The 15906-nt window shown below is 42.5% G+C and overlaps 1 protein-coding gene across 1 annotated transcript in view; it reads right to left on the reverse strand.

The window, feature by feature from the left end:
• Positions 1 to 15906, reverse strand: part of PTDSS1 (phosphatidylserine synthase 1) — a 68249-nt gene that overhangs the window by 21222 nt on the left and 31121 nt on the right. The window contains exons 5-8 of the mRNA XM_036830731.1: positions 8203 to 8361; positions 4446 to 4597; positions 2278 to 2419; positions 225 to 337 (exon numbers count right to left, since the gene is read on the reverse strand). Of these exons, the coding sequence (XP_036686626.1) occupies positions 225 to 337; positions 2278 to 2419; positions 4446 to 4597; positions 8203 to 8361 (566 nt within the window). The remainder of the gene's footprint in view (positions 1 to 224; positions 338 to 2277; positions 2420 to 4445; positions 4598 to 8202; positions 8362 to 15906) is intronic.

Genomic DNA, 15906 nt, shown 5'->3' on the forward strand with positions numbered 1-15906 from the left:
AATGGTGTGGTGCTGGCCTTCATGTTACTGAGGTCTGAGAGGCAAAACGTTTTCTTCATATTCTGGATGTATAAGTCTTTTTTTTTTTTTCCCCTGGATGTATAATTCTTCAGAATGACATTTTCATGGAAAGTCTGCTAGTTTACGTGACTTCGCTTATGCTACATAGGAGAATACAAAGCAGGTAAACATGCCAATTGACGGTCAGGCTAACACAGAATTACCTCACTGTGGGAGCCGTGATGCCACCAATAAAGAGAATTCTACACCAACTTAATGGATGACCGGCTTGGAACACAAAGATGTGTTTCAGGAAGAAGGTATTCAACTCAGTCAGCTGCAAAAGAAGGAGGCGTGAGTCAACGTGGTGCTTCGTGCTAAGTCATGAACATCTATTCCTTCAATGGACATTCTACAGCTAAAAATAACTGGTATGTTCAAAGCATTTCCAGAAAAGATACCGGGTCTCTAAGAGTTGCTGTTTAAGCCCGGTAACAACCAGTACAACACAGGCACCAACCAAGCAGGGGTCCAGGGGAGGTGCTGTGTGTTGAGAGGGGCACAGGGGGCTTCAGCCATCTGTTGTGTTGCCAGATTCATGTGACTGTCACCTGGCTCACGTGTGTGAGCTGCTGGGACAGTCGGGAGAGAGATGCTTTAAGAGCGAAATGATGAAAACAAATCTGTGCCATGGAACACCTCCGCAGCCCGACAGAAATGAGGCCAGGTTGAAAAGTCTGACAGCAGCAAAGGAGGCTCTTCAATAACCAAAAGAAGCTTGAGGCGCGTGTGCATGACTGAGAGATGACTGTGGACTCGGTCAGCTCGTGCCAGGGACCGAGCAGACCCTCAACCGAAGGCAGCTCTTAAAAGTGGGCGTGGGGTTGGTCCAGGCTTCACCTGGCAGTGGGATTGCTCCCTGAGGGCGGCGCCCAGTACCGCTCGTCCCACGACCCGTCCTGGCAGCACAAAAGAGATGGCCACCAGGAAATCTGTGCTCAATGCCCACAGGCGACTGCATTTCCCCTCCAGATTAAGCAAGGGGCAGAGATTAGGAAAGGTCACTGCTTTAAGAGCACATCACGTGGACCAGCAGGTTCATTTCAGTGACATAAAATGTGCATCTTTCCCCACAGGGCTGAGTTTAAGGATATAAAATAAAAACGGTTCACTCCTCACCACATAAGGAAAGCTGATCACTGCACAATGCTTACGATCAAGGGGAAAGTGGGCCCAGTGGAATTCTGCCGTTCTAGGAGCACATTCTGCTCTCTCTCCTGGGCAAATCCAAATTCCTCCTAGGTCCTCGTAATAAAAGAAAACCTCTACCTTCCCTGGCATTGTCCCATAAGGTAAAACTTAATCGCGCTCCATTGACATACACACTGACTTCCCCAAACCATGGTGACTATATAACTATTCACAAACACTTCTGTAGCCACAAACTCCATTTATTGACATGATCATTATTATTCTCCCTCTGTGGACAAGGACTGTCTATCTTTAAAGCGACACACGCCCATTTTCTCCTTACGTTGGGAGTATTTTGTGCATATGTGTTCAAAATATGTCTGATGATTCTGAAAGACCCTTCAGGTGCAAGCTGGTTTCCCTCAGCTAGTCTCCCAAAGTTGTGAAACAATTAACCTGGGGGCAGGAGGGACAGTAAAAAAGGCTGCCTCTGGAAAACAGAGTCGTTGGGTAATCCCTTTCCAAGACCCCTGGCTGTCTGAATCGCTTCAGTCTGCTTGGAGCGAGAGCCTCTCTCCACCGCCAACGCCACTCTGGAGGACCCAGGTCCCCAAAGGGCTCCAGTCCCCACAGGTAGCAGAGGGCTTCTGTATTTAGCGTTCTACAAATTACCCAAAGTGGTAACAGCTGAGGCACAATTTTAAAACTCAAATACTGAATTTGGACTGTGAGAAAAAGCCTTACGTTTGTTGCTGTGGTCCTGAAAACGATCATTCGAGAAAGTAATCCAATGCCTAACTCACTGGGGGATAGATGCCGAGCACAAAGTTTTTACAGGGAATTTTAATCTGTTTCCAATTAGTAATTCAAAGATCCATATTTTAAAACGTCTTCACGACGAAGCAAGACCTTAGGTGTAACAGCATCTCTTTGTTTAATTATTCTCTATGTCAGCTGCAGAATATTGCATCTTCTAAAGCATCGAGCTGATAAGTAATGTCAACTAGCATGAACCCTAAATTCCTGGATGGTTTTTATTCTGTTTTTGTTTTTTTTTCCCCTACTTTTGAGCATTTGAAGAAATACCTGCCAGATGATCATGAAAAGGTATATTCCAGCCACTCTCTGAAATGAAGATTTGGGGTCAAACCACCGGACGTAGGTCCAGCTAGCAGGAGTGAACTGGAGCACGGCTCTTTTGATTTTGCCGGTGGTGGTGTGGATATCCCTGTGAGAAGAAAACAGCTCCGGTGAAAATCCAGAGAGATAGGAGGGGGAAGAAACAAAAAAGCAAAAGACTGTAAAAAATGCATTGACTCTCTTACAAGCATTGACTCTCTTACAACCAATGCTCAGAACAGAAAGATTTCTTTCTATTTGAACGTCTCTCCAACAGCGGCCTCTATTCACAGGTGATGCGCTGAGAGCGGCAGGCCAGGTGGGGAGCATCAGTGGACTGGCCACGCCAGCACAGGCCACAGTTTGTGAACTGGCGACAAAAGAAGCTGAGGTACATTAAAGACAGCCACCTGGAACTAGGCCAGGAAGGACACGACTCCCACCCATGCCCCCGCCCCCGGGGCGCCCTGATAAAACAGAGCACATGCTGCATATGTGAGGTGACCCGCAGCATTTCCTCACTCTACAGCTTCCTCAATTAAGTGAACAGTTTGGAGTGACGGTGATTTTTAACCTTTCTTAGTTTCAATCCTAGAGATCACTCAGTTTCATATTCCTGTGATAGAAACAAATAGTCCCACGGTTCACAAATGAGAACATTGAGGCTCCGAGAAAGGGAATGGCTGACGCCGGCTCACTTTGTAAACCTCAGAGCTGGGGGTAGATTCTGGTCCTCTTGTGCTAGACCAGGAGAGCCGAAATCCAAGGTCATAGTATTTAATAAACGGTAAAGATTTTTTTAATTCAACAAAGATGTATATCGAGGACCTTTAGGTCGTAGACACCGTTTTAAAGTGCTGACGGCATAAGGATAAACAGGCCAGGCTTTTTATTCTTGGGGAGGGAGGCGGGGGATGGGAAGGGGGAGTAGAAGGAAACCAGGTTTGTTCCTTCACTCACTCACCCACCCATCAACAAGCATGCAGTGAGAAAATCTCCCAGCAAGAAGATTTGAGGCACAAGGCCAACAAAGAAACAGACTATCCAAAAATAAACAAGAATGATGAAGAATCTGTATATAAAAAATGGTGAAACGTCACGGGAAGAGGTAGAGGAAGATGGGAATAAACAGAGATACAGCGTGATGGAGAACTGGAATACTTAATGTAGTGAAAAGGTTAATCCAACCTGATCTATATACATTCATATGTTTAATGTAACTTAAGACCAACAGGATTTTTTTGTTCATTAGTTGCGCTTACGTCTTGGGAACTTGACAGGATGATTCTCAAGTTGAATTTGAAGCATAAATGTATGAAAATAGGGAAGCATTATGGAGTGTTTAAGGACCCAGACAGCCTGATGTAAATTCAGACTCTACTGCTTGCTTGCTGGGTGTCCTCGGGCAAATTACTAAACTGAAGCCTCAGTACCTTCGACCCTAAAGTGAAGAGAATGGCAGTGTCTATCCCTAGGATTGATGTAAGGCTCAAATGAGATACTGCGTATGAAGCTTGCTTGGAGCAAAACCCAGCACTGCTACAGATTTTGTTACAGTATATACTGTATGAAATATATTAAAAAGTGTCCTTTCAAGTCAGGGGCCAAAGAAAGGATTATTCATGAAAGGGATGGGGAAAACTGGTTAATCAAATACAATAACGTTGTGAAATCTCCCCATTATACCACATAACAAAATAAATTTGAGATAGAATACATAAGTGACTTATAATTGCCAAGCCTATGGACTTTGTCCTAAGGCCCATGAGAAGCCACCACAGGGAAATGACATGATGGATGTGACGTTTCTAAGAAGATCATTCAAGCAATGGTGGCAGAAGGCTTAGAGGGGTTAACCTGGGGACAAGGGGCTGATCAATCCAGCCATGGGAGTCTGAATTCAGGCTGAGGCATATGGATAAAAAGGAGGGGATGGATTTGAGAAACTCGTAAATGATTTAGCATTTTCTGGATCAATGCCTGAAACTGGGTTTATAATCATTTTTTGAGTTCCAGTTACTAATGCATAATTTATTCCTTATCATCAGAGAACGTACTCGTGTTGCGTGCTACTGAGGCAGTTAAATCTACATTGTGAGAAACCGTGACTCAGGGCCCAGAGGAAGATGACTCACTTGAAGCTTGCCCAGTGGTAAGTCCTCATCTCTAAAAACCGGCAGACGACCATGCCCAGCCAGATGCCACCACCGTTGCACAGCAGGATGTCCAGAATGACTTGGTCCCACCAGCACTCGGCGAAATTGGGCAGAAGGTGCATGAAGAAAAGCTGAGAAACACAAGCGATGACGAAAAAACAAACGTGAAAAAAACAAACCCGGGGTACCACGCAGAAAGATAACTTTCCTTTTTAATAGTACATTCTCTTAGCAAAATGTGTTGACATTTTAGGTTTTCCTGATGTATTAAAAAAATAAATAAAACCGAGGTCTGTAATCAGGTTCTTGTTTATTTTGCGGATGGTTTGCAAATACTGCTACTCCAAACAGCTCGCTCCCCTTTTTTCTGGACACAGGGCTTTAAAGAAATGATGACCCATCTTGAAAAATACTACCAGTAAATTACCTTGGCTAATGACAACACGACATGGACCCAGAAGAGGGAAGAGAGCAAAATGTTCCTAATTGCCTACAGAACACTGGCAGAATCCTCAAAATTAGCAGCTTGAGAATTTAAGCTGCGTATTTTAGAAACGGTCTATAGATAGTTGGGAAAAACAGTGAGTAAGCGGTAAATTAGCTTAATAGGAAATCTCACACTAAGTGATCTGCAGCGATAATCTTTTATTAAGTGCCTACGATGTACAAGGTGGTGAGATAAAATGGATCAAGGTTCTTGATCTTAAGGGCAGAGGCCAGACGCTTATTCAGAACGCAAAATCAGGTATGCTGTGGCAAGTGTTACAATAGTGCCGTAAATCGAAACAGCAGGGACGCTAAGAGATTCATTCTGGTAGATGGCAATGGCGGTAGACTTCTGGAAGGAAGACAGGGTAGAGTGGGATCACTAAGGACAGGAATGACTGATTTCAAGAGATGGAGACAAAGGTGAGGACATTCCAGAAAAAGGGTACGGTGAGATCAAGGGTGGAACAGAAGTCTTTTACGGAAAGAGTTTTGTCCAAAACATAGGACCCATCGGCTGTATCGAGCAGCATGGCGTGCTGTGTGAAGGCCCGCTTTAAGAAGGTCTGAAATTACAAAGACAATGCCTGACGGTTCTCTGGAAAGCGGCAACCCCATGATTATAAACCTCTGAAGTAATATAATAAATGCTACCAGTTAAAACTATTCACGAAAGCATTTCATAGATTGTAAAAGAATACAAATATTGTATGAGGAGTTTGCCTTCCTGATGCTCCTGCTTCCGAGGAGATACTGAACAGCTCCCGCATGTGACAGCGAGGGGCTGTGTGCTGACCCCCAGCGGGCCACGTACCACCCGGGACTGCATTCCCAGGTCCAAGCCATGACATGGAGCATTAACTCACACGGGGCAGAGAGAAACTTCTGCAGAAGGCAACAACAGACTTGCTGAAATAATACTGGGTAGGGGAGGTGGAGGACATATGTCCGCCCGAGGAGCCTTTCTGGAAAGTACCGGATTTGGGGGTGAGACAGCCCAGAGAGAGCGGAGTCGGGGAGCTGGAAGGAGCCACATTTGTTCACTCCCTAGGGATCTGGGAGCGTCTGCCTGTACGTATGAGGCAGAGCGCTGGGGTCTGGGACCGGGCAGACATGGGCCCTGCCCTCTTGAGGCATAACGTTTAGCAGAAAAGGAAACATCTATCAAGTACTTAACCTATGCTGAGTGTGTCAGAGGAGAAGAGCCAGGTGTACAAACATGAGCCCAGCCAGTGCAGGCAGCAGGGCAGAGAGGGAGGAACTCAGAGGAAGGCTCCGTGGGAGGAAAGGACGCAGCATCTTTGAAGGGAAGAATGCAAAGCTGGCTGGAGCAGAGGGCAGGTGAGAGGGTTCAAGGAGGCTGGGGGGGTGGGCTGGGCCAGCTAACACCAGGCCTCAGGGGCTGGTTCAGAAGCCACCTGGATTTTGTCTTAAGAGCAATGGACCAACAGGGAAGAGTTTTTAGTAGAAGGATGTGATCGGGCTGAGGGGTGAAAGGTTCACTTTGGCCAAAGATAGTGTGCAGGGAGGAGATGGGAAATTCAGATGAGAGAGGAGAGCGGAGCAGAGGGGTGAACTGGAGAGGTGTTGAGAAAAGAGTCACCAGGACTTGGGGACGACAGGATTGTGAGGAGCAGGAAAGGGAGGCGCAAGAGGCCCAGTGGGGGGGGAGGGGGGGCGGGCAGGGGAGGAAGCAAGGGAGGCTGCGGAAGGCCAAGTGCCCTGCACAGGTCACACGGCGGTGAGGTCCTGAAGATGCCTGCAAGTTAGAGGGAGCCCGTGGTACGAGGGCAGGAGCACGGGCCGCGTTCCCCATCAAGCACCTCTGGATCCACTCCTGGCTCTGAGCTCTGGTTCCCATCGGTACACTGGGAATACACACTGCCCTTCTGGGTTATGGTGAAGGTTCAGGATGATATATGAACAGTGCTGGGTACTGTTGTGGGTTGAATCGTTCCCCCTCAAAATCCATACATTGGAAGTCCTAAGCTCCGGGACCTTATAATGTGAGCTTATTTGGAAATGCAGTCACTGCAGATGTAATAGTTGAGAAGGGGTTGTACTGGAGGAGGTCGGCCCCTAATCCAACATGACTGGTGTCCTTATGAAAAGAATGCCATGTGAACGCATGCAGGGAGAAGGCCACATGAAGATGGAGGCGGAGATTGGGGTGATCTATAAGCCAAGGAACACCAAAGATGACCAGCAAACCATGAGCAGAGGCCTAAGAGAGGCTTGGGACAGGTTCTGAAGGAACCAACCCTGCCCACACCCTGAACTCGGGCTTCAGGGCCATGAGAGGAACATTAATAGAAGCGAATATCTAACTGGCATGTTTTGCTAAAAGTTAGGGTCACGACAATGACTGGTATCAAGAAATAACTGGCCAAATTTTGTTCCCTGGGAATGATTAAGAATAACATAATAACTGAACAATAAATGAATTAGTTCCCAAAATATCATTTCGGTAATAGTTTTTCAAGAATATATCTCTGGGCTTCCCTGGTGGCGCAGTGGTTGAGAATCCGCCTGCCAATGCAGGGGACATGGGTTCGAGCCCTGGTCTGGGAAGATCCCACATGCCGCGGAGCAACTAGGCCCGTGAGCCACAATTACTGAGCCTGCGCATCTGGAGCCTGTGCTCCGCAACAAGAGAGGCCGCGATAGTGAGAGGCCCGCACACCGCAATGAAGAGTGGCCCCCACTTGCCACAACTAGAGAAAGCCCTCGCACAGAAACGAAGACCCAACACAGCCATAAAAAAAAAAAAAAAAAAAAAAGAATATATCTCTTTCATTCATTGAATGAGACAAACTTTTGATGACCGTGGTATTTGAGCTATACTGGGAATCCATTTTTAGGTGACAAAATGTCCTGGATGGCCTCATAATTCCTAAACACCATAATTCTATTTAACTGGAAACTAGTTAGTGGGTAAACTACCTATTAACTTCTTAGCAGATGTCCTCATTGCCACTGAATTATCTTGCTTAGGATTTTAACTTCATTCTTTAGCTTGAGTCCATTCATTTCTCTTTAAGACTTGTGAGACAAAGCAGACCTTAAGTTGACAAGGAGTTTCTCAGTTTGTTTGACAAAGGTATAAAATATCCCTTGGGGATGTAAATAGTTTTGTACCACAGGAGCTGCAGAATGGATTACTTGACTCTTAACTGATGGACTATCTTCCTCCTGCATATAAACTGTCCACACTGTAGCATCTAGATAGCAGCCCACACCCCCTTCTTACCTCAGTCAGCTCCCAGGTAATACTGATTGTCCAGCAGAGACCATAACTACGGATCAGCAAGGCCTTCATAGCCCAGCCCCAGAAATGTCCAAAGGCAAATATATCAAAATGGCTGATAATCCTCTCCCAGGTGATAACATGGCAATTCACAGCATACTCCTGTTTAAAATAAAAAGGAAATAATTAGTAATACTCTAGAAATCAACTTGTTTCCAGGATTTGGACAATAAAATGAAAAGAACTGATATGATCTTGATAATTAATATATGTCCTGCCCAATAAAAAGTTTTGGTAACTGAAGATGCTTGAGGAAAAATGGACAGCATTAGAGTTTATACACCAGAATTGCTTTGCCCTGAATTGCAAAAGCTTGGTTAAAGTGGGAAGCAAAACCATTTTACAAAGCCTTAACTCATCTTAAAGAAGTGGTATCGGGACTTCCTGGTGGCGCAGTGGTTAAGGATCCACCTGCCAATGCAGGGGACACGGGTTCGAGCCCTGGTCCGGGAAGATCCTACATGCCGTGGAGCAACTAAGCCTATGCACCACAACTACTGAGTCTGCGAGCCACAACTACTGAGCCTGCATGCCACAACTACTGAGCCCGTGTGCCTAGAGCCTGTGCTCCGCAACAAGAGAAGCCACTGCAACAAAGAGTAGCCCCCGCTTGCCACAACTAGAGAAAGCCCGTGCGCAGCAACGAAGACTCGACGTGGCCAAAAATTTTTTTTTAAAAAGATAAATGAATAAATAAATTTATAAAAAAAAAAGAAGTGGTATCCGGAACCTAGAAAAATGGTACAGATGAGCCAGTTTGCAGGGCAGAAGTTGAGACACAAATGTAGAGAATGGTCATATGGACACCAAGGGGGGAAAACTGCGGTGAGGTGGGGATGGTGGTGTGCTGGATTGGGCAATTGGGATTGACATGTATACACTGATGTGTATGAAACTGATGCCTAATAAGAACCTGCAGTATAAAAAAACAAACAAAACAACTAATACTAAACTTTCATTGGGTTATTTGTATGGAAATATGTTAATATAAATGTTTCAGACATTACATGAAATTTCTAAAAATCTTATATTTGTATTTGTATGGAAATATGTATGGAAATATGTTAATATAAATGTTTCAGACATTACATGAAATTTCTAAAAATCTTATATTTGTATTTGTATGGAAATATGTATGGAAATATGTTAATATAAATGTTTCAGACATTACATGAAATTTCTAAAAATCTTATATGTTCTGGTATAATGTTATAAGTAATAATCCTAGTTATTACTTTAAAATGTATATCTCAGAAATAACTAATTTTCTTGTCAACTGCATTATTATGAACTTTCATCAAATCTTTAACCGTGGTCATTTTTAAGTCTTTTGTCATTTACAGACAGTCCTGGGTGTACTCTGATGATTTTGCAAATATGTTCCTATAAAAGGGTTTCATCTTCAAGAAATTCATGGAAAAGACTCTGACAAGTACAGGTTTCTGGTAACTGACTGTACTGCTGAACTGAATGAATAAGCATTTTCAGAACTCTAATGAAAAACTGATGAACTCATAAAAGTGCTAACAAAAGATCAAGATGAAAAAAAAATTAATTACATGGGACTGAGTGAACTGATGAGGATGAGTATAATTTTTGTGACTTTCTGTCTGAATTTAAAAAAAAAAAAAAATCCCACAAGGACTCAGAGGCAAAGAATATACAAATCAATTTTCACTGCAAAGTAAAGGAGCTGTTACAGTGGAGGATTACTGGACTGAATGTCAATATTATGACATAGTATGAGTGTGTTTCATGTTTGGTAATTGCAATCATTGTTGCTTTTGTTGTGGTCATCCATGTACAATGCTTGGTGTCAGTCTATTTATGTCTTGTAAAAATAAAATACAGTGTGTGTGTGTGTGAATAAAAAAAAAAAATTATAGCTATAGAAAAAAAAAAAAAAAAAAAAAGAAAAAAAAAAAAAAAAATTTATAAAAAAAAAAGAAGTGGTATCATATAGCCCATGTCACTTGCCCATAGGGCAACTGTGTTAAAGCCATTAACAAAAACATAAATAGAATCCCAACAAATAAAGAATAAATAGAAACCCAACAGGTTCAGAAATTTTAAAACGTATCTCTAAATATCATGGAGTAAAAAAGAAATCATAATAGGAATTTAAAATATATTCAGTATTAAATGATAATGAAAACATTACACATCAAAATGATGAGATGCAGTTAAACAGAAGTTAGAGGAAAATATAAAGCCTTAAATGTTTTTATTAGGAAAGAAGAAAAGCTGAAACATCCAACTTCAGAAATTAGAAGAAAACAGGATTACTCCTCCACCCAAAAATGTATCAAATATTACATAATTTAAATATTAAAACATTATAAAGCTTTTAAGAATTTAGGTTCCACTTCTAATCTTTTTGTTTTTAATATACTTTAAAGTAATTTTAAATCAACTTCCTTATATTTCTGTGTTTATTGTGAAGTAATTATCATATGACAACATTTCTCAGGAAGCGCTACATTTCACATTCTTTTTTCCCCAAATTAACCTGATAGGAAGGAGTAAGATTTCAGCCAGCTGACAGAATTCCTATAAAGTATAATATTTTCAAATTTTAGAAGCAATACTTTCTGAGGGAGCCAAAAGAGCACCATGGTGCCCCTCTGTCTCTTCTGAAACCCACCGCATCAGACTTCTGGAGCCTTTCTCAGACCTAATCCATTTTAATTTGCAAAGCTGAAAGGACATTTTTAAAAATTGTATTTCTTTGAGAAACATTCTGATGTGGTATTATGATGTGTAAGTGGGAAATCTAGAGAAAAGAGGAAAAAATCAATAGGGGTGAGTCAAGATAAGGCTTAAAAAAAACCAAACTGCACTGCAATGAGATGAAAGTTCTCTTTCCAGGCTCTGGAGCACGTGCCCGTCACACGAATCACAGACGGACAGAGAGGAACACCCTTGGGCTGAAGCAGTAACATGTTAGGTTAAGGAGAGCTTAAAGGTTAAGGAGAGCTTAAGGCCCCATCAACCCCAAATTCCTCACCCGCCCTACCCTCTTATTTACTCCGGAGTGGGCTGCTTAGGGTTAGCTAAGAAAGGGCTAAGTTCTGTTTTCAGAAATCTGTTCTTAAGGGGATCATGGGTTGAAGACCACTTTGGAGGCCTTTCTACTACTCTCTATGAGAATATTTATGTGTTCAACAAATGTAAAGGCACTTTGAAAACCATAAAGAGCCAAGTGTGTCTACTGGCATATAATTATTAAGAACAAATCTGCCAATAATCACACCTGGAAGATCCCGAGACCCTGGTGCTGGGAGGGATGCAGGACACCGTGGTCTAATGCAGATGGGGAGCGGCACACGCAGGCACGAACCCCTGGAAGCGGGAGGACAGGGCATGGAATGAGGACACAGAGGTGGGGAAGCCAAGTCTGGGGAGGTGGAAGTAAGCAGTAGGTAAGGACAGATTCTGCCCACCTCCCAACTGGTGGCTCGCTGATCTGGGCGGCTCCACCCTCTCCCTTGCTTGCCCAACACTTAACCAAACACCAAGTCCTATTCATTGTACCTCCCCAAGTGTTTTTTCCTCCGTCTGTCTCACCACCACTGTTATTTCTTGCCTAGATGCCTGCAGTAGCTTTCTAAAACTATGAAATGTATACGTGATGCTCCGATAAGCACCTGACTACCCAGCTCTAGCTTAAGACTGCAGATTTTAACTGGTCTCTCTGTAATCGATTCTCTACATACAAAATGATTTTGCAGATCACAAATCAGACCATTTTGGGTGTGTGTGTGTTTGGGGTGGGGGGCGGTGTCTGGGAAGACAGCCTTCCCAGTGTGGAAGGATCTCTGGGCCTCCTGCCCTGCTCTCTCGCTCCTTCCTCCCTGGGGAAGGTGGTGACCTTGGAGGCAGAAAGAACACATGTACTCCACCCTCTTTAGGGTCCTCTCTATGGAAATTATTCGCCCACAGACAGCACAGGTTCCCATCTGTTCTTTCAACCTTGGAGGAATTTTTGTGAGTCAGGCTCTGCCTTGTGGGAAGAAGCCCGTGGTTGTCCAATGGGACAGGGGAGCAGAAACCTAATTTGGGGCGGGATTAGCACAACCTCGTGGCCCAGGTCTAAAGCCATCTGCTTCACTGAGCTTCAACCAGGAAGACATCAGCTTATACTGTACACCTTTTTCCCCCAGTTTCAACACCGGACTGGAGATGGGCGTAATGTTTACTGACCCGCTAAAGCACCAATGGAGATCGTGTACCTCCTCTGCTTATAAACCTTCAGGGTCTTCTATTACATTCACAGTGTAATCCTAACTCCTCACCAAGGTCTCCCCAGCCTCAGGAACTGCCCTCCTCGGCCTCTAATTCCTACTCTCCTTCACTCTTGACTGATCCCAGCTCCCAAGTTGGGGCCTCCATGCAGGCTGTTCCTTCTTCCTGAATAATGGCCTCGGCCCCCTACTCCCACTTTGCTTGGCTAATTCCCACTCATTTTTTAGTTGTCAACTTAGACATCAGCTCTTACAGAGGCATTCCCTGACCTTCCCAGACTAGACTGGGGTTCTTTTATAAGTTCTAATAGCACCCATATCTTTTTCTTTATCGCACTGCACTGTATACTGAAATCATTATGCTTTCATTCTTATTTTTTTTTAGCTATTTTATTTTAATTTTTTTATTACAGAAGAGTTGCTTTACGATGTTGTGTTAGTTTCTGCTGTACAATGAAGTAAATCAGCTATATGTATACATATATCCCCTCTTTCTTGGACCTCACTCTCCCAACCCGATCCCACCCATCTAGGTAGTCACGGAGCACCGAGCTGAGCTCCCTGTGCTACACAGCAGGTTCCCACTATCAATTTTACAAATGGTAGTGTGTATGTGTCAATCCTAATCTCCCAATTCGTCCCACCACCTACTGTCTCAGGCACCCTGTGTCCACACATCTATTTTCTACATCTGCATCTCTATTCCTGCCCTGCAAATAGGGTCATCTGTACCATTTTTCTAGGTTCCACATATATGTGTTAATATATGATATTTGTTTTTTTCTTTCTGACTTTCTTCACTCTGTATGACAGACTCTAAAAATCACATCTCTTAAAAATGACCCAATGTCATTCCTTTCTATGGCTGAGTAATATTCCATATATAGGTACCACGTCTTCTCTATCCATTCCCCTGCCATTGGACATTTAGGTTGCTTCCATGTCCTGGCTATTGCAGATAGTGCTGCAATGAACATTGGGGTACATGTGTCCTTTTGAATTGTGGTTTTCTCAGGGTATATGCCCAGTAGTGGGATTGCTGGGTCATATGGTAGTTCTATTTTTAGTTTTTTAAGGAGCCTCCATACTGTTCTCCACAGTGGCTGTATCACTTGCATCCCTGGGATAAATACCACTTGATCATGGTATATGACCCTTTTAATGTGTTGTTGGATTCTGTCTGCTAGTATTTTGTTCAGGATTTTTGCATCTATGTTCATCAGTGATATTGGCCTGTAGTTTTCTTTTTTTGTGATATCTTTGTCTGGTTTTGGTATCAGGGTGATGGTGGCTTTGTAGAATGAGTTTGGGAGTGTTCCTCCCTTTGCAACTTTTTGGAAGAGTTTGAGAAGGATGGATGTTAGCTCTTCTCTAAATGTTTGATAGAATTTGCCTGTGAAGCCATCTGGCCCTGGACTTCTGTTTGTTGGAAGATTTTTAAATATAGTTTCAATTTCATTACTTGGGATTGGTCTGTTTATATTTTCTATTTCTTCCTGGTTCAGTTTTGGAAGGTTGTACCTTTCTAAGAATTTGTCCATTTCTTCCAGGTTGTCCACTTGATTGGCATATAGTTGCTTGTAGTAGTCTTTTATGATCTTTTGTATTTCTGTGGTGTCAGTTGTAATTTCTTCTTTTTCATTTCTAATTGTACTGATTTGAGTCCTGTCCCTTTTTTTCGTGATGAGTCTGGCTAAAGTTTTATCAATTTTGTTTATCTTCTCAAAGAACCAACTTTTAGTTTTACTAATCTTTGCTATTGTTTTCTATTTCATTTATTTCTGCTCTGATATTTATGATTTCTTTCCTTCTACTAACTTTGGGGTTTTTTTTTTGTTCTTTTTCTCTAGTTGCTTCAGGTGTAAGGTTAGATTGTTCGAGGTTTTTCTTGTTTCTTGAGGTGAGACTGAATTGCTATAAACTTCCCTCTTAGAACTGCTTTTGCTGCGTCCCATAGATTTTGGGTCAACATGTTTTCACTGTCATTTGTTTCTAGGTATTTTTTTTTTTATTTCCTCTTTGATTTCTTCAGTGATCTCTTGGTTATTTAGTGGCATATTGTTTAGCCTCCATGTGTTTGTGTTTTTTACAGTTTTTTTTGCTGTAATTGATATCTAGTCTCACAGCATCGTGGTCGGAAAAGATGCTTGATACAATTTCAATTTTCTTAAATTTACCAAGGCTTGATTTGTAATCCAAGATGTGATCTATCCTGGAGAATGTTCCGTGTGCACTTGAGAAGAAATGTATTCTGCTGCTTTCAGGTGGAATGCCCTATAAATATCAATTAAGTCTATCTGATCTATTGCGTAATTTAAAGCTTGTATTTCCTTGTTTATTTTCTGTCTGGATAATCTGTCCATTGGTGAAAGTGGGGTGTTAAAGTCCCCCACTATTACTGTGTTAGTCAATTTCCCCTTTCATGGCTGTTAGTATTGCCTTATATACTGAGGTGCTCCTATGTTGGGTGCATAAATTTTTATAATTGTTATGTCTTCTTCTTGGATCGATCCCTTGATCATTATGTAGTGTCCTTCTTTGTCTCTTGTAATAGTCTTTATTTTAAAGTCTGTTTTATCTGATATGAGTATTGCTACTCCAGCTTTCTTTTGATTTCCACTTGCATGGAATATCTTTTTCCATCCCCTCACTTTCAGTCTGTATGTGTCCCTAGGTCTGAAGTGGGTCTCTTGTAGACAGCATATACACAGGTCTTGTTTTTGTATCCAATCAGCCAGTCTGTGTCTTTTGGCTGGAGCATTTAATTCATTTACATTCAAGGTAATTATCGATATGTATGTTCCTATTATCATTTTCTTAATTGTTTTGGGTTTGTCTTTGTGGAATTTTTCTTCTCTTGTGTTTCCCACCTAGAGAAGTTCCTTTAGCATTTGTTGTAAAGCTGGTTTGGTGGTGCTGAATTCTCTTAGCTTTTGCTTGTCTGTAAAGCTTTTGATTTCTCTGTCGAATCTGAATGAGATCCTTGCTGGGTAGAGTAATCTTGGTTGTAGGTTTTTCCCTTTCATCACTTTAAGTATATCCTGCCACTCCCTCTGGCCTGCAGAATTTCTGCTGAAAAATCAGCTGATAACCTTATGGGGATTTCCTTGTATGTTATTTGTTGATTTCCCTTGCTGCTTTTAATATTTTTTCTTTGTATTTAATTTTTGTTAGTTTGATTAATATGTGTCTCAGCATGTTTCTCCTTGGATTTATCCTATATGGGACTCTCTGCACCTCCTGGACTTGGGTGGCTATTTCCTTGCCCATGTCAGGGAAGTTTTCGACTATAATCTCTTCAAATATTTTCTCAAACCCTTTCTCTTTCTTTTCTTCTTCTGGGGTCCCTGTAATTCAAATGTTGGTGCGTTTAACATTGTTCCAGAGGTCTCTGAGATTGTCC

Source organism: Balaenoptera musculus, chromosome 17 (genome assembly GCF_009873245.2).
Source record: "Balaenoptera musculus isolate JJ_BM4_2016_0621 chromosome 17, mBalMus1.pri.v3, whole genome shotgun sequence".
Lineage (NCBI taxonomy): Eukaryota > Metazoa > Chordata > Mammalia > Artiodactyla > Balaenopteridae > Balaenoptera > Balaenoptera musculus.